Source organism: Danio rerio, chromosome 1 (genome assembly GCF_052040795.2).
Source record: "Danio rerio strain M-AB ecotype USA chromosome 1, GRCz13ab, whole genome shotgun sequence".
Lineage (NCBI taxonomy): Eukaryota > Metazoa > Chordata > Actinopteri > Cypriniformes > Danionidae > Danio > Danio rerio.
This window is the reverse complement of record NC_141021.1, coordinates 55,544,685-55,568,082: the sequence shown is the minus strand read 5'-3', so window position 1 is coordinate 55,568,082 and position 23,398 is coordinate 55,544,685. Positions and strand designations below refer to the sequence as shown.

At 37.9% G+C, this 23,398-nt stretch overlaps 1 protein-coding gene and 1 long non-coding RNA gene across 37 annotated transcripts in view; one reads left to right on the top strand and one right to left on the bottom strand.

The window, feature by feature from the left end:
- Window positions 1–23,398, bottom strand: part of inpp4b (inositol polyphosphate-4-phosphatase type II B) — a 405,764-nt gene that overhangs the window by 189,783 nt on the left and 192,583 nt on the right. For all 36 annotated transcript variants that reach the window (XR_015477090.1, XR_015477089.1, XR_015477091.1 and 33 more), the window contains one exon: window positions 11,799–11,878. Coding sequence is in view for 14 of the 36 variants with exons in the window: in XM_087237863.1 (XP_087093989.1) it covers window positions 11,799–11,878 (80 nt within the window). In the remaining 22 variants the exon portion in view is untranslated. The remainder of the gene's footprint in view (window positions 1–11,798; window positions 11,879–23,398) is intronic.
- The window catches only part of LOC147847018 (uncharacterized), a 919,394-nt gene that overhangs the window by 836,985 nt on the left and 59,011 nt on the right, over window positions 1–23,398 (top strand). The window lies entirely within an intron of this gene.

The following is a 23,398-nucleotide window of genomic DNA, read 5'->3' as shown; positions in this document are numbered from 1 at the left end:
GCTTAAATGTAGTTGAAGGCATTTGATTCTGTTACTAATGGTTGTTTAAGCTAATGTTAAACTTTTGACAACACTAACAGTTGACAATTTCTGCCATTTGTGCTTAAAGATCAGGGTATCTGCAGGTTTCTAAAAGTTATATTTAAGACTTTTTTAATACCACACAGGATAAAAATTAAGACCAAATGTATAGTATAATTTTATAGTACTGAATTTGCAAAAAAAGCGCAAAACAGAACTGATTTATTACCATACTTAACACACTTTATTAAATATAGAAAGAGTAAAAAACCTGCATGCAGTCTTTCAACTGGCTAATATTAACTAATATTAATAATATTTAAGATGCAGCAGAATCATCTTTCACCAGTCTGGGCTACGTTTCCCAAACAACGATATAACTCGCGGATGAACATCATAGCACGATGCATAGTTTGAATGATGTAGTTAGAAGTGACGAGTGTTTCCCATAAGTGTAGTCTCTCTGTTGCAGATTAATTAATGTAAAACATCCATCATGATGCTCTAAACAGGGTGGAGTAACAACTTTAGAAAAAATCCACATAACTTTTTTTGTGCAAATTGTTTTGCACACACACATTTTTTTTTATTATCCAATAGTTTTGGGAAAAACATGCACTATGCAACATGCAAAATAATCTGCCAATGGGGTAAGCAAAATAATCTTATGTCAAAAGAAAAAAACAAGATTATTTTGCTTACCCCATTGGCAGATTATTTTGCTTGTTTTAAGAAAAACCAACTTAATATTGGCATATTATTTTTCAAAACAAGACGATATGTTTTGCTTGTCTAGAAAATGCATCTTGATTTAGGAATTTTTAGATATTTAGACTGGAAACAAGACAAAAAATCTAAGCAAGAAAAGCATTTTTTTGCAGTGTTGCAAACGTACAATTTTTGTAAAACCCTATATCCCGTAGCACCGTCACACACAGCAGTAGTAGTCATTTTGAACTGCCACTCACTGTATCAACAGATAATTGAATCAAGTGAACTCAGAATTGTGAGATATTAACTTACGCTTTTGAAATTCTCTGGAAAAAAATTGATATAATCTGTGTGAAAAGTAAATGGCTGACTATTTCTCAGGCTTCTTTTAGACTTCACATTTCCAAGAGCCTGACCTTTTTTTAATGTTATTATTTTTTAATGTCCAATACTAACAATAAAAAACTTAACCTGAAGTAATCCTGTTCAGTTAGGACAGCGAAATAAATAGGCTGATCAACTTTCAGAGAGAGAGAAAGCGCTTCTCGTTTCATTTGTTGTTGACATCAAAGGCTGCGCATTTAATCAAACTCTAAAGCGTTCTGGCTCAAATTCATTTAGGAGGATTATTCTTAAAAGAGCTCGCATTGAAAGGTCTCTAAACCAACACCGGCAGATAAACACTGAGCAATAATGGCTTTTTTGTAGGCTTAAAATTCACCAAAATATGCCTTTTCTGTCCATTGCTGGCAAAGCAATGAAATTATACTGACCGCAGCTCATAACAGACTTAGCGTCCTGTTTATGGTCTTCGGAAAGAGACAGAGATTATTGAGGGAGGGGAAAAAAGAGACACTGAAGGTGTTGGGGTGGAAATATGTGTGGTTTACTACATGCCATGATAACCTCTACTAACTAAATACCTCTACAACTAAATAACCTCAGGTAAAATAAAATGTCAGAATGTTTATGTCTTTCAGTGACTATTCTATGTGGATGTGTAGATTACACTCAACATGTGTAGTGTACACCTTAAAAAAATTACTGTTTGCTCAAACTACTCATTTAAAATGAGCTGAAATAACACAATTCTTGAGGGTTTTTTCGGGACATTGTAATTGTTTTATGTTCAATCCACTTAAATTTGTGAAAAACTAATAAGTTAACTTAATTCCTTCATGATGTTCCAATAATGCAAGTTGATTGTGTGGAACCCAGCATTTTTATTGCTGCTCTCATCTTCAAACTTTCACTTTTATTCATATAGTTCAGTTGCAGAACATGATAGGATGATAGGATGGATGATGAACATGATAGGATAGATGCATGCAAAAAAAGTTATATTCACAGACCTGCAAAACACTTATTCCACAGACTTCCAGCTAATGCAACAGCACAGCACAGTATATTTGCCAATAATGCACAACAAACATTTTCCCCCCTAAACATTGTGCTTTCTCTTGGCACTAACCACACACTAATTGAATCAAAGCATTCGTTTTTAGTGCAACAATTGCAGAAGAGAGACTGAAGGATGAATGCGTAAATGCAGGCCAGAAACTCTTCCAGATACCAGTCTGTAACTCTCCTTTATTCTTCTATACAGACTGATTGATGCTCATTTCCTTTATGGGCTGTAAATGATTTCGCTCTCCTCTTCAAGCCTGACAGACTCCAGCTGCCGTTTATCTCACAGATATGCATAAATATTCCCTCACAGCAGCCACTCAAAACAAGGTGTTGACGTGAAATATGACTCTACTGTATAGTTCCTGTCGTCTCGAGCGCCTTGTCAAATCTGATCGTACATGCTTTTTACAAATGAGCCCGCAGATGTTTTTCTGAAATCCTCTGACGACCTGATTAAACTTTCAAAAAGACACACATTAATCAAGCGTCATTAAGATGTGATGGACAAACATTTATCCACAATAAAAAAGCCAGTTACTTTACTTCAATGTTAAAGGGTCACGAAACACCAAAACACATTTTTTGAGCTGTTGACAGTCGTATGTGTGTCCCACACTGCTAAAAACACTATTAGGACACCTATATTTCACTAAAAAGTGTAAATTGGTTGTTTTTGCGTTATTTCAATCACATTCGTACTTCCTGTTTGAAACAAATTTTTGAAGCTGCGTCACGGTCATGACATAATAGCGTGTATTCCAGCGTGCAGACTGGACGTCTGTACCAGAGTGTGTCTTATTACGTCTTACAGTGTGATGCATTAATGCATGAGTAAGGCTTGGTTCAAACCAATCAGCGCGCTCTATTGTGCAACTTCATTAATATTCATTAGTGTCACCGTGTTTACACCACAGAGTTGTGTTGGCAAAACAAGCGTGAAGTGTTGCTTTTATAGTTTGCTGCCGTTAAGTTTTGTTTTCATTTTCCCTCTGTGAGAGCTCATCTGGATCACGTGTGGATTAACAGTGTACGCGACGCTCGACAACAATAACTTACGTGTCTAAGGAGGAACATTGTTTACTTGAGAGCTGTTCTCATCTGCAAACGATGAAATCCGGATTCGCTTGTAGTATTCTCTCCATATAGACGCGGCTCTAGTTGCTGGTGATTGTCCTGTCTCTACAGATTTGGTAAGTGAGCGACCAGTGCTCTTTGTTTATTCAGTTTGTTCGTATCGAATTAAGTTAACTATTGCACTGAGTGCAGAAATGTTAGCACCGCATTTTGTGACAGGAATAACACACGCGGCTTTCTGACGCTACCTGCCGTGTGCATCTAAGTTTCCGGGAAATGCGGAGTTTTTTTTTCTCTCATTCACCGTGCGGTATCAAACATTGCATGAAAAATACACACTTAGAGCAGTTCCTTGAATCAAATATCTCGTTTGTCGCGAGAAGCATGAATGAATTCCCTGAATGAAAGAGCCAAACTGCAGTTAAAGTCCAACATTTAATAATTTGTCAAATAATTCGACTACAGATGTCCATGTAGGTTAAACACCATCACTTTCTCCTGTCTGTGTGGGTGTGAATTTTGACTCTGAAACTCGCGCGTGCACAAATAGACACTCCCACACCATCCCACTTTAGTTCCTCCGACACTCCCCCCTAAACAGAGCTGGACACGCCCACTTTTCTGACTTTTTCCAAAGTAGAGGTGTAAAAAAACACCCTGCTGAAACGAGGGGGTTTCATGGCCCTTTAAAGCCATTCATTTATTTTTCATTTATTTTCAACTGCTTTTCTGGGGCTATATTGCTGTCCTCTGGGTTGCTGGACATCCATTACTGGACTCGACAATGACAAAAACAAAACAAACAGTGTTAGCATGCAGTAAAGCAACTTACAGACAAGTTCACTTCCAGCTAAAATATCCCCCGCTGCATCTGCAAATCATTTTTACACCAGAAGCCGCTCTCTTCTAAACGCTCTCATGTACTTTTAATCAGCCTCACACAGGGTCCAAAATTAAAGCAGCACTCGGCAGTTTTTTCCTTCATTAAAAAAAGTTTTAATCCTCAAAAAAAGGCTTGTGCTTTTGAAATATCATTGGCACTCGCTAGAAATGAAACAACTGAAGGCGAAATCTCAGCAGAAAGGCTCCTTTACATTTCTGTGTGTTGCTAGTTGTAATCCGAGAGAACTTAAATATACATAATTCATCGCTTGTAACTATAAAATAGAATTACCAGACATTCATTATTCTGCATAGAACCCGTAACAGTTGTCGAAAGCTAAAATTCAACGCATGAATAAATCAATAAATGAATGCATACACACACACACACACACACACACACACACACATAAATAAACATATGAGGCTTTGGAAACTTGCAAGTCACATTTGAAGAAATTAAAATGAATGAAAACAACTAATGCTGACCTCAGAACTGTCAAAACTTTATGTTATGGCAGTTATGTGGTGTATTTTACAAATAAAACCACTTTAATCTAAGGCCACAAAAAGACTTGGTAAAAATGTAATTGTAAGCAACCAACCACGCATTAAACCAATCAAATAAATAAACAAACAAACAAATAATTTTTTTTTTAAATAAACAAACAATCAAATAAATAAATAAATAAATAAATAATGTGTTTATGACTCATGTTAAAGATGAACTCTTTTATATTGAAGACTATTCATTCATTCATTTTCCTTAAGCTTAGTCTCTTATTTATCAGGGGTTGCCACAGTGGAAAGAACCGGCAACTATTTCAGCATATTTTTTACGCAGAGGATGCCCTTTAAGTTGCAACCCAACACTGGGAAAAAAGATTATTAAAAGACTAAAATAATCAGCTATTCAACATCTTCAGGAGAATAACAAATAAACTTTTTTTTTAATTGGCTCTCGCATCTGTGAAATTATGATAGAAAACAGCCAAATTTTCCTCGGAGCTTGTTGAAAGTTCATGTATGTGTGAAATGAGACTATTCAACAAGTAATTCAACAGCCAGAAAAAGTATGAAGTAAACTATAAGACATTTCCGTGATGCTATATTTATGCTGCCAAGTGTCAATATTTGAAAGGACAAGAAATATGAACAAAAAGAAGCAGACAAAGATAATGATCTATCTGTCATTTTAAGCAATTAATAGTAAAATACCAAATGAACATTTACCACACCAGATCATAAATAAAAGTTTGCTTAGCGCCTTATTTTTACCTATTATTGGCTTTTTGACATTTTTTCCTCTAGAAAAAAATCCTAGAGGAAACACTGACTTACCTTAAACAAATGCAGGTTTTTTTTCAGTTTACATATGATAAAAAGTTGATTTAGCGCATTCTACATGTTTTTAGTGTAACATTTAGAGGTTATACTGCATTGGCCACGGGTTGGACACATCTCAAAGAGAAGCGGCCCATAAACTGCCTCCCAAATCAATAGAGCGACTGTAAAGTGATTGAATTGAAGACTCAAAGATCTCCTGAGCAGAGCTGTTTATTGGCCCTCGCTCCTGCATCTCAGACTGCACGGATGAAGATCTATAAATAACCCAATGTGTCATGATATAGAGAGAGAGGAAGAGATAAGGCAGAAATGAAAAGGTGACCTGCGAGGGGACGAACCAACGGAGAAAAGACGAGACTTCCTGTAACGCAGAGCACTGGGTGAAAGGGCCTTATTTTCACCACAACAACAACAACAACACCTGCAAACTTTGTTGAGGACAGGTTTTTAGTTTATAGATGGCTATCACTGATTCTGAACATCTGAAAGATCAAGAGTAGCAAACCTTTTATTATACCTTATCAAATATTGCTACTAAACAACTTTGATTGAAGACCAAAAAAAAAAAAAAAAAACTGGCTAAACTATATCACAAAAAAAACTATACCGTTAAATTAGTCTAAATTAATTAAATTATTATTTTTTTCAAATATTTCCCAAGCAAAGAGGATTTTTCACAGTATTTCTGATAATAACTTTTTTTATTTGTGTTGTTTTGGCTAGAATAAAAGCAGTTTATAACTATTAAAGCCATTTTAAGATCAAAATTATTAGCCCCCTTAAGCAATATATTTTTTAGATGTGTGTGAGAATGAGAAAGTGCTTGGGTGTTTCCCAGTACTGGTTTGCAGCATGAAGGGCATCTGCTGTGTAAAACATATTCTGGATATATTGCCGATTCATTCCACTGTGGTGATCCCAGGTTAATAAAGGGACTAAACCGAATAGAAAATAAAAGAATGAATATGAGTGTGTGTGAGAATGCAAGAGTGTTTGGATGTTTCCCAGTACTGGTTTGCAGCTTGAAAAGCATTCGCTGTGTAAAACGTATGCTGGATAAGTTGGCGGTTCATTCCGCTGTGGCGACCCCAGATTAATAAAGGGACTTAGCCGAAAATAAAATGAATGCATGAATATGAGTGTGTGTGAAAATGCAAGAGTGTACTGGTGTTTCACAGTACTGGTTTGCAGCTTGAAAGACATTCGCTGTGTAAAACATATGCTGGATAAGTTGGCAGTTCATTCCACTGTGGCGACCACAGGTTAATAAAGGGACTAAGCCGACAATGAATGAATGAATGAATGAATGAATATCCAAAAAAATTCACAATCTTTCTAGAGAGTACAGCAGAATACACAGTTAACCCCAATACAGCATGATGTAAATCTCAAGCTATACATTCCCCTTCATTTTTCATTCCAGCATTGCATTTTTCACAACATGGCAAAAAAGAGGTGTGATTTTCAGAAGACTCCAGCACTGTACACCTGCCGCATTCCACAAGACACAGAGCAGCACTGCTTTTGTACTTGTGCTGCTGCTCACCAAAGAGAAACACTATTCTGAGCTTCAAGAAAGACAGAAACAATCAAAACAAGCAGCCCGAGACAGAAGAACAAACGACAGGCACCAAAGGCCAGCGTCTGCACTACAGCATGACCAACATGCCAATTAAACACAAACAATAATCAATATTAATAATCACAGTGCGACCTGTGTCTCGGAGAATCCCTCAGGCTGTCAGTCTCACGAACATAAGACTGTTGATCATCAATGATCAGCAATGACGCAAACCAATCCACTCCGAGCCTTCTTAAAGGTCACCTATTATGTAGAAGAAGTCTCTGATGTAGCTAGAGAGCATGTGTGTGAAGTTTCAGCTCAAAACACCACACAAATAATGTTGTGTAACTCTTTGAATCTGTCCCTTTCAGGCTTTGATACTAATCGGGCTATGTTGGTGACTGCCACTTTAAATTCAAATGAGATTGTGCTCTTTTCAAAAGAAGGCGGAGCTACAAATGTCTGTGTCAGCATAATGGCAGATTCAAAAACAAGACTAACCTCCTATTGTAATGGGGAGAGATGGTCACTAATGGGCAGGGCTTTCCCCCTCTGATGGCACGTACAACAGTAGAATGTCAATCAAAGTGTTTCTGAAGACTGTTATTAGCAAGTCTGACTATACGAAATACAATTAACATTTTTTTATCATTAGAAGCTGCTTATATTCACACACTGTTGCCACACAACTGTGTTTAAACCCCTTATAAAAGTGGTTTTGCATAATAGGATCCCTTCAAAATGCACCAAATACCTACAAGTTGCTACCTTTGTTTCCTATAAAAGGATTAAATCCACCCCAGGTCAAAAACACATTTTTATCATTATTATTATTATTATTTTTAATAACCATTGCAGAATCAGATCTATATTGTCAGTTTGCAAGCGATTTGTTTAAGGATCAGGGGTCTCATTTACAATCATGGCATTTGCACAAACCGTAGGTGGAAACATGCGTGCGCCACCTCCCACACAAAAGTTGTGATCTATAAAAAACATACTTGAAGAGAGAATGTGCGCAGCTGTAATCAAACTCTGAGTAAACATGTTTAACTTAAATACTGACTCAGCTAAACCATTCTAAATCACCATTTGAGCCATCATCATTAATAAATACAGTTACATTTATTCTGGCTAGTTTTTTTTACAAATGATACCCCTGATCCCTCATCTCTGAGAATCTGCTTTGCTCTGATTGGTCAAATGGCATGATCTGTTGTGATTGGTCGAAACCAAACACTCATTATCATTTTAAATTATAAATAAATAAGCTTTCCATCTATGTATAATTGCTTAGAATTAGGCTCAAGACAAGTATTTGATATATATATATATATATATATATATATATAGTTAAAGTTAGAATTATTAGACCCCTTGAATTATTAGCCCCCGTTTAGTTTTTCCCAATTTCTGTTTAACAGAGACAAAAAATTTCAACACATTTCTAAACATAATAGTTTTAATAACTGTGGACATGCTCACAAACTCCTCTGACAGAAGCACAAAGGATACTGCTCATGAGTTACACATCTTTAAACATACTTTAAACACTCTTTAACCACAATATGTCTGTACAGTATGGCTGGATGGCTTTTTTATCATGAATTCTGAATACACTAGTCAAGCAGAATCTGCCTTTGACTTGATTTGCTCACCAAATTCTCTACAAATGTCATTAAAACAAAACATTTTTAACAAAATCTGAATACTTTACACCATTTAATTTCCATTAGCCTTTAACAATAAAACAAAAAAACTAATGGTTACGTTAAACTTGAGCTGACAATCTCGAAACCATCCCCATCATTCTCCCTCTCTTTTCAGATGTCCTTATTTCTAAATAAAAGTTTACCATGCACCAAATTTGACCCATAGTTTGGGCATCTCTGTAAAGTAAGGAAAGCAGGATCTGCAAAGGACCTAAAGGCAGGAATCAAGCTCGGCTTGCTTTAAACTGAACTGATGCTGTCTGTGGATGTACTCAACCACAAGGCTATCCACAAAGACATCAACGACAAAAAGCTGATTCATTTGAAGATCTTGGTGGGTGGGGAGTTTATCACACTGAGCATCTACAATGGAGCAAATGCATGTAACCCAGCGGGGTGTAAATTTCTAACCCCATAACCTCATTTCACTTCTCTGAGATCAGATTAGATTTAAAGCCACTAAACGCTGGGAAAGTTTACAGTCCAATGACCCAACAAGAGACAAACAATCAAACAAAAGAGTAATAATAAGAAGAAAACAACAAGACTCACAAGTTTAAATAGATACAGACTATAATCAAGGTAAATATGACTGAATGTGTGATCTGTTATATTTATACAGAGACAAAGATGATTCATACACTGCAAAAACGCTTTTCTTGTGTAGATTTTTAGTCTTGTTTTTTGTCCAAATATTGATTCATTCTTAAAGGGCCCCTATTATACATTAAAAAGGGTCATATTTTGGTTTTAAGGGTCTCCAACAGCAGGCTGATATGCATGCAAGGTCAAAAAACACTTTCATTGTCTTATAATCAGCATTTATTTTGTTCCCAAACACACACAATGCTAATCTGCGCTGATTGGACCGACGACAGTCTGTGGTGGTTCGACAGCGTTCAGTGCGAGACAGAGTGAAATGCTCACTATGGCTTATCAACAATATTGAAGAAGTCAGACAGCATAGTGTATGTGTGAGCATACCTGCCAACACTCCTGTTTTTCCCGGGGGTCTCCCGTACTTCAGACCCATCTCCAGTCACAAACCCACTTTGTTATTTATCACCGAAAAATCCCATATTTTTAACCCTCCGAACCTAACCCCCCGATCTCCCAGATTTTCTGGGACCAAATATTGGCAGGTATGTGTGTGAGCTCAATGCATGTGTACATAAAAAGTAGTGCAGTTAAACACCAGCATATTGCTCTATTCTTAACCATGACACACATTCAGTATCAATCCACACAGCGGCAAAGGCTGAACTATTCTCAATCTTGACCCCTGCACTTGTGTAGGAACAGCTGACGATGGACAAAGCAACGACAAACGGCAGTTTATCGCGAGCTCACAAACGCTTTTAAATCCGTAAACAAAGCTTCACACGTTGTGTTTTTAAAGTGGCTTTACACGTGATATGAGGATATAGAGTTAACCTGATACAGTACAAGCGGTTACAAGTAACAAAACACAATTAAATACAAGCTAGGGAAAACGAGGAGGCAGCCATGGAAATGCACTTACTTATACTTGTGAAAAAGAGGAAGAAACTGATCCATGATCCACTGATCCAAAGTCCCTTACATCAATAGTATTTTCTGATCCTTCCTTTAACAATTGGCTGACGAATCCCCGTTGTAAGTGTGTGGATTACTGAAGCACTCATCAGAAAAATCAGGGCTTTAATGCTGAGGTATTTTTGCAAAAATAAACCTTAACCACTGACTCCTCACAGTTTCATCTTTGGGTAGAGAAAATAACACTAACTTTCCCTCGCACTTCTAATAATATCCAGCTGAGCACAGCGTCTTCATGACTTGATTCAACTGGGATCTGCAAATGCGTTCGTCTTCCTTTTTTTCTTTGCTATTGTGTTTGTGGGCGGGGCCGCAGGTTGAAATTTTCCCTAGTTTGCATGTGCAACAATTAGTTGGGGCTTAAGATTTGTATCGACGTCACGCCGAAGCGGAGACTCGTTTTCAAGACGATTCATTTGAAGAACTATGAATCGACTAAATGAATCAATAGTTTTAAACACTGTGCACTTTCAGATTTAAGCCATAGCTGGATATTTCACTTCACTTAAGAGCTGAGTTACACACTGCATGGAAGGTCATTTTCAAAAACCCATAATAGGGGCTCTTTTAAATCATGATGCTTTTCTAGATAAGTAAAAACATGGTCTTGTTTTAAGAAATAATGTAAGAAATTAATTGATTTTCCTTAAAACAAGCAATATAATCTGCCAATAGGCTAAGCAAAATAATCTTACGTCAAAGCAAAAAAAAAAAGATAATTCTTCCACCCCATTTGCTGATTATTTAGCTTGTATTAAGGAAAAACTCACTTCATTTTTGAATATTATTTCTTAAAACAAACCATGTTTTTGTTTAGATGAGAGAAAACAGTAAAAATCGATATCATAAAACAGTCTAAACTCTGGATGAGGTAAATGTCAAAGCTGAGGCAAAAGAACTGAAATTCACACTCAAGAAGCTACTAAACGTCGGCGCCAGTGGTGTAGTGGTTAGTGCGTCGACACATGAACTCCGGTGCTTGCGGCGACCCGGATTCGATTCCGCCTCGCGGTCCTATGCCAATCCTTCCCCACTCTCTGCTCCCCATGTTTTCCTGTCAATTCTCTACTGTCCTGTCAAAAATAAAGGTGAAAACCCCGAAAAAATAATTCTAAAAAAAAAAAAAAGAAGCTACTAAACTCCATGTTCTGACCTGTTTGGGATGCAACCTGCTCTTTATTTACCCATCATTCCACTCTCCTTGATGTGCAAATATTATAAATCTACTATGCTATAAAGCCCCATGCAACCCAGCCCTGACGTAGAACAAGAAACTCATTCATTGGACAGCCGAATCAAGTTGTGTGGCAACTAAATATGTGGCAAATCCAGCAGCAGATGGCCTGTTTGCTGCTGGAGCCTCAGTCGTGTTTGATCAGCTGTGTGCACCTGACATCATCTCCCTCCAGAGATCCTCACTCGTGCACCAAACACACCAAATGAAGTTTACAGCAGAAAACGGCAGCGCAGCATGATAAATAGCATCCCACATCGCAACTCACCTCAGGCTGAGAGAAAGCTGCTGGTCTTTGGAATGGAGGAGATCGGCCACGGAGAAGCGGCTGGTTCCAAGGAAGTTGCTCTAAAGAGAAAAAAACAACAACAGTCTGGTCATAACATGAATGGAGACGTCATGAATATTTGTGCAGTGATGAACACATCTTGAGTTTCCTGCGTGACCTTTTCATTAAGACTTAAAAGCATCACAGTGTCTAAACTGCACTAAAGCTTCCAGTCTTACAGCTGCGGTTTAAAAAACACAAACCAACTTCTACATTTAATTTGAGGAAGTAAAATTAACGGATGGATGGATGGATTGAGATATGTATGGATAGATAGATAGATTGATATATGTATGGATGGATGGATGGATGGTGCATAGGTAGATGGATGGATGGTTTGATGTATGTATGGATAGATCGATTAATATATGTATGTATGGATGGATGGTGCATGGGTGGATGGATGGATGGATGGATGGATGGATGGATGGATGGATGGATGGATGGTGCATAGGTAGATGGATGAATGGATGGATGGATTGAGGTATGTATGGATATATAGATTCATATATGTATAGATGAATGGTGCATGGGTAGATGGATGAATGGATAGATTAATAGATGGATGGATGAATTAAGGTATGTATGGATAGATAGATAGATTGATATATTTATGTATGGGCGGATAGTATGTGGGTAAATGGATGGATGGATGGATAAATGAAGGTATGTATGGATAAATTGATGTATGTATGTATGAATGGATGTATGGATGGTGGATGGATAGATAGATAATCGAAGGGATGGATGATGCATGGATGGATGGATGATTGGTAGATGGATGGATAATTAATGGATGGTGAATGATAGATGGATGGATGAATATATAAATGTATAAATGGACGGCTGGATGGATAGATTGATGTATGTATGTATAGATGGATGGTACATAGATAGATGGCTGGATGGATGGTGGATGGATAAATGAATGGATGGATAGGTTGATGTATGAATGGATGGATGAATGAATGAATAATAGATAAGATGAATAGAATAATGTATGTATGGATGGATGGATAGATGGAGGGATGGATGATACATGGATGGATTGGTAGATGAATAATTGATGGCGAGTGAAATGTGGATGGATTGATGGATGCATAGTTTGATGTATGTATGGATGGATAAATGGGCTGATGTATGTATATATGGATGGATGTGTGGATGTATGATTGGTTGGATGGATAGATTAATAGATAGATGCATCTATGGATGGTTTATGGATGGATGAATGCATGGATGGATGGATGTATTGATAGATCGATGTATGTATGTAGGGATGGATGGACAGATAGTTTGATGAATAGATGTATGTATGTATGTATGTAGGTATGTAGGTATGGATGTATGGATGGATGAATGGATGTAACATGACATGGATGGATGTATGGATGGATAAATGGAAGGATGGATAATGCATGAATAGATGAATGATTGGCAGATAGATGAATAATTGATGGATGGTGTATAATAGTAGAATGCTGCATTTATGGATTGTTCATGGATGGATGGATGGATGCATAGATGGATGTATGGACAGATAAACTGATGTATTTATGTAGGGATGGATGGATGGATGGATTGATAATTTGATGGATAGATCAATGTATGGATGTATGGAGCATAGATGGATGGATGAATAAATAGATGGAGGGATGATGCATGGATAGATGGATGGTTGAGATGGATGGATAAATAAATGGATGGTGAATGGAGGGATGGATGGTAGGGATTCATGTTTAGATAGATAGGCTGATGTATACTGTAGATGGATGCATGGATGGATGTGTGGATGATTGTGTGGATGGATAGATTGATGTATCTACAGATGGATGGATGGACGGATGAATGGATGGATGGATATGCTGGTTTACAGGGATGATTTTCATTCCTAGCACACAGTAATCATGGAAACATGTTTGTGTGTTTATGCATGAATCCAGTGGCTGCGGCGAGCATGAATAAACACATACTGTAGGAAAGGAGCATCAATAAACGCACACAGAGTGGACAGGAAATACAAAACAGATTGGTAGAGGATGGGAGTTGAATAGCGTGAGGAACGGGAATTGATGCCGGAGAGCTACAAAAAGCAAAGTTTTGTCAAGAAGCCGAAAAGCTTAAAAGCCCGAAGATTTTACAGGCAGTGCAGTCAGGATAAATTGATTTGAGTTGCGAAATTGCTTGTGCTGGTTGCTGTGGCGTTGCAAGCTAGTTGCAAACAAGTCATGAGAGGTCATAAAGGTGTTGCCATGGTGTCCTGAGAGATTACCTGCCAGTTGCCATGGAGTTTTGGTGGTTGAAGGTAGAAATTAAGGAGTATTTTGCTGCCAGAGAGTTGCTAGGGTGTTATTATAGGTGTTGTGTAGGACACTGGCAGGGTGTTGCTAGGCACTGTTCAGATTGTTTTTTTTTTTTTTTTATGGTTTCTAAGTTGATTGCAATGGTTGCTAGGGTGTCACTTTTGTCATTTCAAGAGTTCACACTTAGCTGATAATCAATAAAGCGTATTTGGCATGCTGTCCCGGGAGAGAGCCCTGAGCTCGTAATATCCTCGAGCCCGGGGCTCCCTCCCGTTAGAAGGGCGAGAGGGGAATTCGAGGTCAGGTAGGTCTCGAGAACTCCCCTGCTGGTCACCGTGAGAAGTGTAAACTCAGGTTGTATTGGGTGATAATTTGTTTTAGTCAATTGCTATGGTTTATGTTTTTGGACGGTGGGAGGAAACCGGGGAACCCGGGGAAAACCCACGCGAACACGGGGAGAACATGCAAACTCCACACAGAAACACCAACCAGCCCGATGGGTTGGACTAGCGGTGTTCTTGCTGTGAGGCAACAGTGCTAGCCACTGGGCCACCGTGTCGCCCGATCAGAAAAAGTGGGAGGATGTAGGGGTGGAAGGGGGGGAGCTTCAAGACGAAGATAACTGGAGTGGAAAACTCAGGTTATTTATAATGCTTCCGTAATCATCTAATAGGGTTGATTACGGAGCTAACAAGGAGCCAGCCGTGTTGATTATAAGCACGTGATCCTCTCGAAATTAGTTTATGAATAAACCACACTTAGGGCACTTGCCAGGGTATTTGCTAGATGTTTGTTCTTTGAAAGGAATTCTGAGTGGATTTAACTGATTTCTTGCATGCTTTAGTATCAGGATGTTGCTAGGCACTTTCTAAAGGTGTTCAGATTGTTTTCCTAATGGTTTCTAAGTTGACTGCAATGGTTGCTAGGGTGTCACTTTTATCATCCAGGGCAGGGTATGATGATTGTATGTGTGATTGTCCAAACTCAGTCCTGGAGGGCCAGTGTCCTGCAGATTTTAGCTCCAACTTGCCTCAACACCCCTGCAAGGATGTTTCAAGAAAGCCTAATAAGAGCTTGATTAGCTAGCCCAGGTGTGTCAGATTGGGGTTGGAACTGAACTTTGCAGGACACCGGCCCTCCAGGACCGAGTTAGGACATGCCCGATCTAACATGCATTTACTGTATGATTTGTTTATGATTTTGTTTAATTTTTCTTTTTTAAATCGAAAATCGAATCGAAGCGTGACTTTAGAATCGAAAATGTAGTCGAATCGAAGATTTGGGGGATCGTGACACCCTTACTAAATTGTGTTGAAAAAGTCACATACTGTATTTATAAAGTATAATTTACCCAAAAATGTCATTTCTGTCTTCATGTAATAATGTTTTCACGGCCGCAAAATCACACGTGACGGAGCTGACCGTGCGCTGTTACCACAGAGAGGGCGGGCCCGTGCCTGTTAATGAAGTCTACTTTAGTGAGCAGAAGCTGCATAAGCAGTGAATAACAAATAGTACAGTGGTAAATAGCATTCAATTTGTGGGACAGAGTGATTGTTTGGGAGCCGTACGGGAAGTATGAACCACACTTGGAAGTGAAAATGAAACTGAAAGCGCACACATTATTTAAATAATCATATCGCATTATAGAGGTATGATTTTAGCAAATATTTGCTTTTTAACCAAGAGTCGACCTACACATAATATTATTGTTGTTTTATCATATGTTTGGGAAATAACAATAATAATAGCCTACAGATATTAACCTTTATTTTACATCTACAGAATCGTGAGAAAATCGTGATCTTTATTTTAAGCTAAAAAAATTGCAATTCTCATTTTAGCCAGAATCGTGCAGCTCTAATTGACAGGTGGTTATTTGTGTGTAACTTATCTTTATTTATTTATGATTTGATTACGAGTAAAACAAAGATCATGTGGGTCAGGTAGTTGAAACAGCAGGCTACAAATAATTAATTTGATTATAAACAAATGATAAAATAACTAATTAATTCACCGCTGACTACGACAACGATGCCATCTTCCATCACGATGTTTGACATTAGACATCGTTCGTTGTCGACATTGCCCAACCCTAATATATAAATATATTTGTATACACTTCTACATGTTCAATATATACGTAGGTCAGCCACCAGTCAAATTTTATTAATGCACATCTTTATGCAAATCTATTAAAGGAAAATCTATTAAATGCGACCATTTTTGTCAAATAATAGCAAAATTATCATATTTACACCACTATCATAATGTATAAGCCACGAAAAAGTGTTTGTACAACAAAAAACAGGCAATATAATTAAATGAACCTTAAATATTTTCAAAAATAGAGCTTTAGTAAAAATAGAGCACTTATGGACATATATTTCAACGTTTAAATTAGCTCCGGAAAATTCTGCATGTTCGTTACTCTCGACCACATGCTGAAAGAAATCAATAGCAACCTGGATATATAGTACAATACTTTAAATGTCCAGTAAGTGTATATGCGACTGCACAACAATGACAGAGATTCAAAAATATATTTTTTGGGGGCCGAATCTTACTAAATTTTTGACGTCAGCTGTGGGCTGGAGGGTGGGGTGGGGGTGGGGTGGTCGCAAATGGCCTGCTGGCTGGCTGTTTGAGACTTCTGATCTAGGGCATTGCAGGAAGGTTGCCAGGGTGTTTGCTAAGAGTTCAATGGATTTCTTGTGTGTTATTGTATAAGTGTTGTTGTCTGGGGGATTTTTAAAGGCGTTGCTAGGGAGTTGTGAGGTGGTTTTTAAAATGTTTTTTTTTGTGCACTATACGGTTGCTAAAAAGGTGGACAATAGATAGATCATGCTATTTTAAAGGCTCCGGGAAAAGTGACAGTTCATAAATGTCTGCTCTCAGAAGGGTACTTTGTCAAGCAACATATAATGAGAAATGAAAACAGAGACATAAATGCAGACAGGATGTGTTCATCGCTTTGGTTTTGTTCTGCTGAGAGAGAGATCCGGTCATACCAAGGACATGCAGGCCTGTACTCTGCCTTAATTAGTAATTACAACACACATACACACACCGGAATCCCCCGGCATTTCTCAGAAATTAATTACCGCGCTGCGTCTCTTCACTGTAATGTCTCAGTTCAGGCCCAAACAGACTGAGTGTTGGGGGACATGCTGGGAAACTGATTTACACGTTAGGCTTGTTTTAAGTGAAACACGCTTTAACTTTAACCTATAATCGGCTATGTTTCCACCCAAAGAGGCGAATTAGAGTTGTGAGCAAAACTGAAATATAAAACGTTTGCAAATAAAGCACCGTTTCAATCCAATTAGTCTAAGAGAACAAAATGGTCACTTCCTGATGAACTTGCACCAAATATCAAAAAGAAATATGCCATTTGCTGCAGAAGCCACGGTTGGGCCTTTTTTCTTATATAATAACATACCTGCACAACAGAGTATGAAGATAAAACTCAATGAACAGATGGTGGCTCAATGTGAGATGTTCTTTGGGAGCGCAGACGCTCAAGTTCTGGAGGTAATAATACTGAAACGCTTTGATGACAGACTTTGGCCGATGGATTTTCAAATGACTAAAACAACATTTCAGATGTTTTACAATCTGGTCAGCCCACTGGTTTGTGCTCTTATGTCGTCCCATCGTGCACCAGTTCTAACAGTTAACCTTTTTTTTGTTATCACATAAAATTTAAACAAAATCCTAAGTCTGTTTTGATGCACATACTGGAACTTGTTCTGTAAATGTGTTTCCATCATAGTTTATGTGCATTTTTCTTACTTCTAGAGTTTTTTTGGATGGATGGATAGATGGATGGATGGATGGATGGATGGATGGATATAATGATGTATGTATGCATGAATGGATGGATGTGTGAATGTATGATTGGATGAATGGATGGATGGATGGATGGCTGGAGGGATGGATGAATGGATGGATGGATTGGTTAAAGTATGTATTATTGGATGGATGGATGGATGGATGGATTGGTTGATGTATGTATTATTAGATGGATGGATAGAGGGATGGATGGATGATTGGATGGATGGATGGATGGATGGATGGATTGATGTATGTATGATTGGATGGATGGATGGATGGATTGGTTGATGTATGTATTATTAGATGGATGGATGGATGGATGGATGTATTATTGGATGGATGGATGGATGGATGGATGGATGGATGGATTAATGTATGTATTATTGGATGGATGGATAGATGGATGGATAGATGGATGGATGATTGGATGAATGGATGGATGGATGACTGGATGGATGGATGGATTGGTTGATGTATGTATAATTGGATGGATGGATGGATGATTGAATGGATGGATGGATGGATGGATTGATTGAGTGATGTTTGTATGATTGGATGGATGGATGGATGAATGGATGGATGGATTGATGTATGTATTATTGGATGGATGGATAGATAGATAGATGGATGGATGGATGGATGGATGGATGGTTTGATGGATAGATTGATTGATCTATGTATGATTAGTTGGATGGAATGATGGATAAATGGTTGGATGGTGCATGGATGGATAGATGGATATATAAATGGATAGAGCTGTGTATGGATGGATGGATGGATGAATGGTTGGATGGATGATTGGTTGGATGGATGATTGATTGATTGATTGATTGATGTATGTATGATTGGATGGATGGATGGATGAATGGTTGGATGGATGAATGGTTGGATGGATGATAGATAGATTGATTGATGTATGTATGATTGGGTGGATGGATGGATGGCTGGATAGATAGATAGATAGATAGATAGATAGATAGATAGATAGATAGATAGATAGATAGATAGATAGATAGATAGATAGATAGATAGATAGATAGATAGATAGATAGATAGATAGATAGATAGATAGATAGATAGATACAGACATTGCTATTGGTCGCTAAAATGTTCCTTTCTTTGTAAAGCAAGTTGTATTTTAGCTTCAAATGTCATTCCTGTAATTTACAAATTCACATCATTTAGAAATCACCGGGAAGCAAACAGGAACAGCATGTAACAGCACCAAATGTTCCTGTCGTTTGCATGTTTGCCTTTTCAAATGAAGTAATACTCACAACAACGCACATATGCTGTTTTCCAAGGTATTGTGGTGTTGTCACAGATCAAGGTGGAATCTGTTGTGCTTGACATGATGAAATATGCAGGAATATGGCGTACAGTTCGGCTCTGACACTGATGTGGGATAATTGGAAACAAGGATGTTTACTCCCGAGCCGGAATTGGTATCATCATCACTAAACCGGAAGGTGACTATTCGCCGTTTGTTAAGTTAAAACAGAGCGAGTAGTGATTTATTGATGCTTTACATGAGGCTGAAAAGGTTACGAGCCAATTCACAGTATCGACTAAGACTTAGGTGTAAGAGCTGGATGTGAATCCAGATAATGGCTTAATACAGCACATACACTCTACTACACATGAACCCTACAAATACACTTGTAGTTTCTGCATGTCTTCGTTGGATCCTGAAAAGATTGCAGTTCTCGGCGAACACAATCTCTGGCATCATTACTCTACAGAACATGCTGAACAGTATGCTAAGGGTGTAAGAGAGATCAGTCATGCATCTGAAAAAGCCTGTCCATGCAGCAGAATCGCTTTCAGAGAGTGAAGAGATAATGATGCAACCGCTAGTTATCTGTTGGTTATCTACATGTAACTAAGTCAGTAGCTCGTGGGAAACATCCACGCTTGTAAAACGTGCACTGCTTGCAACTGTTCAAATGGATTTACATCCCCCAGAGATTTTTAAAATGAGAAATGATCATGTGTTTGGATTTGTCTTATTGAATATGGTTGAACTAATACAAGCTTTACTAAATGCAATAATAAAGGTTTGTCTTTGGGCAAACTTGATCCCAGACTTGATTTAAAAAAAAAAGTTCAGATACAGAAGCAAAAGTGATATCACATATGATGTTAGTGTCAGCAGCTAGCTCTCTGCAACTCCACATGGTTACTCACTGAAGCTAAGTCGAGCGGTGCCAGATCAGTATCTGGATGGGGGACTACATGGGAAAGCTAGGTAGTGGTATTAGTGAGACCAGCAGGGGGCAGTCTGTGTGGGTCCTAATGCCCCAGTATATTGATGGGGACTCTAAACAGCGAATTCAATAATGTTAAATTTCGAGCATGGTTTCCGCTATATTCATTCTTCCATGGCGGGGCGCCACGCCAAAATTGATCCCGCCACGGCTACATTACAGCTTTTCATTTAAAATATTTAGTCAAGTTTTTTTTTATTTAATAGCGGGTGATAATCACACTAAAACGTATTTAAAGGTAAGTGAATTATAACAGCTATGACTTTTCTGTAACCGTAGTAGTGCTGTGCGTCATTTGTTTAACTCTTTAAGGTTACATGTTGACTGACTGAATGGCTGACTGACAGGTGTGTGATGCGTGAGGCCAGCAAACACAATGTATAGCCGTTTCACTTTACTTCAGGACGCATTAATACTGCTCTGTAGGTCGATTAGAAACATTCATAAATATTCCTAGCAAATCTAATAAATGTTAGAGACATACTCGTTACATTAACGCACTAAACCGCACTTCAGCAGCATTTATTTAAGGGGGCGTCCAAGAAGTTTTGTGCACGAGCAGAGGAAATCGGCGCGCAAGCAAAGAGATTCGCATGCTGTAGGCTATTACATAAACACGATCTTAACTTGTAATACTGCGCTCACGACATTTGTCATTGAAATAACGCCACAGGTAGTTGGTAGATCTGTGTAAAAAAAAAAAGCCTTACGCCACAGATGGAAAAAAATCCTAGAGGAAACACTGTCGAGTGTTGAGGTAGTTCAGAGTAAAGTGTTGAAATTCTAGAGTTAGATAAAGATAAAATAACCCTCTCAGTGTTGGAAGCTGATCCTTGTCGTACAGAGTTGCATGTATCTAACACTAATACAGTGATGACTAATACATCCGGGAGTTTATGCAGCAATATCCTAAAGGATTTTTCCAGATGCCATTTTCTTTTGCCACAAGGTCCAATGAGAAGAAGCAACTGGTGAGTAAAAGTACTTAAAAAGTTTGAATAGAGACATTTGACATCAAAATCGTTTTATATACACGTTTGTTTTCAATATCTCACAAAAAATACCCTGTTAAAATAAAAAATAAAATGTATTCATTGCAACATATATTTATCGCATGACTGGTGAATTGAAATTAAAAAGGCTTAGTCCCTTTATTAATCTGCGATCGCCACAGCAGAATGAACTGCCAACTTATCCAGCATATGTTTTTATGCAACAGATGCCCTTCCAGCTGCAATGCATCACTGGGAAACATCCATACACACTCATTCACACACACTTACATGACAATTTAGCCTAATCCATTCACCTGTACCGCATGTCTTTGGACTTGTGGGGGAAACCGGGGCACCCGGAGGAAACCCACGCGAACACTTTGAGAACATGCAAACTTCACACAGAAACACCAACTGACCCAGCCGAGGCTCACACCAGCAACCTTCTTGCTGTGAGGTGAACGTGCTACCCACTGCGCCACTATGCAGCCTGAATTGAAACTGTACACTGTAATTATAAAATTAATGGCTGGGGATGATGTTAATACAAATGTAAAATATTTCAAATGAACACTGGTGCAGTGTTGACAATTTGAGAGTGTTAACACATAACACGGACAGGTGTTCATATGATCCTTTGTGGTGTTAATATATTACACTTTAAGAGTTTGCTAATTAACACGAAATCTGCTAATTGATGAAATCTTTAAAGGTGTTATTTCAACACTTTTATAGTGATTCCCATATAAACTCTGAAGTGTTCATTTTAATGAATTTAATGAAGTATTAAGCATTTCTCCCAAAGAAAAGCCAGTCTAAGCAAAATGCTAGCAGGTCTGTAGCTCCGCCCCTTTGTCCTTGTTTGGTATCCCGCGGTTGGTGCGATAACGTGCGAATCTTCTATCTAAAATTTTCACTGTGTGCTGCTCGGTGAGCGCCGACTTTCAGATTAGACATTAAACCGAGGTTTTGGCTCTCTGTGGTCTTTACAAATCCCAGGATGTCTTTTGAAAAAGAGTAAGGGTTTAACCCTGGCATCCTGGCCAATTTTGCCCACTAACCTCTGTCCATCATGTCCTCCTAACCATCCCCATATCATAATTGGCTTCATTACACTGTCTCCTCTCCACCAATCAGCTGGTGTTTAGTTTGGTCTGGCACAATATGTCTGCTGTCATCCAGGTGGATGCTGCACACGGGTGGTGGATGAGAAGATTACCATCAAAAATGTGCACTTTAGGTGAACAACTAGACTAGATTAGAACGACTGCTCACAGAATAACTAGAGGTGGAGAAAGAGGGGACTGTATTATTCCTCTCAAAAAAAGTAAATTCAGTCAGTCAGTATTTTCAGTGAAAGCTGTTAAGGAATGGAACTCCATCCCACCAACAATCATAGGATCATGCACTTTTCGTTCTTTTCAGTCTCATGTTAAAAACTGGTTATTGACAAATCAGCAGTGTCAGCATTAGTACTGTATTCTTGCTGTATTCTTGACACATTTGTATTGTTTGTCCTCTTCTGCTGCCATCAGTCTGTTCTTGTTTGTTTTGTTTTTTTTACTTTTTAATTGTATTTTATAAATGATACAAATATAAATGTATTTAATGTTTAATGTTGTGCTTTTATTTTAGATGTGACTTTTTAACATTCTGTGAGGGGTCTACAGATTAAAAATAGCCATTCTTGGCTAATTCTATCACATTTTATAGTAATGTTTATTAATATGCATTGACCCCGTAAACAAATAAACTAAACTAAACTAAAGTGTCCAGAAAAGCATTTTATTAATGTTAGGAATTATAATTATTCATTATAAAACACAACAGTAGTTTTCATTGACAGACTGAATTAGTTTGTATATTTTTGTTCTGTAAATTTAAAAAGAATCATTAAATATGTTTTTAGTTTTGTTATTACATCAAGTTAAACAGAAATATCCTTAGTAGCTAGTTGACTCTTTTTTTTTCTAAGTGAAAAGCTTTAAAATTGTAAATAATTTCAGCTTTTAACTTTTAATTCAGCACTCAGAACTTAATATTACTACATTTTTATTCCTATATTCCTAGCCTCCTAATTTTTATTTCCAAGATGTGAATGCAGCTACCTCAGCATATGATTAATCCATTTGCTGTTT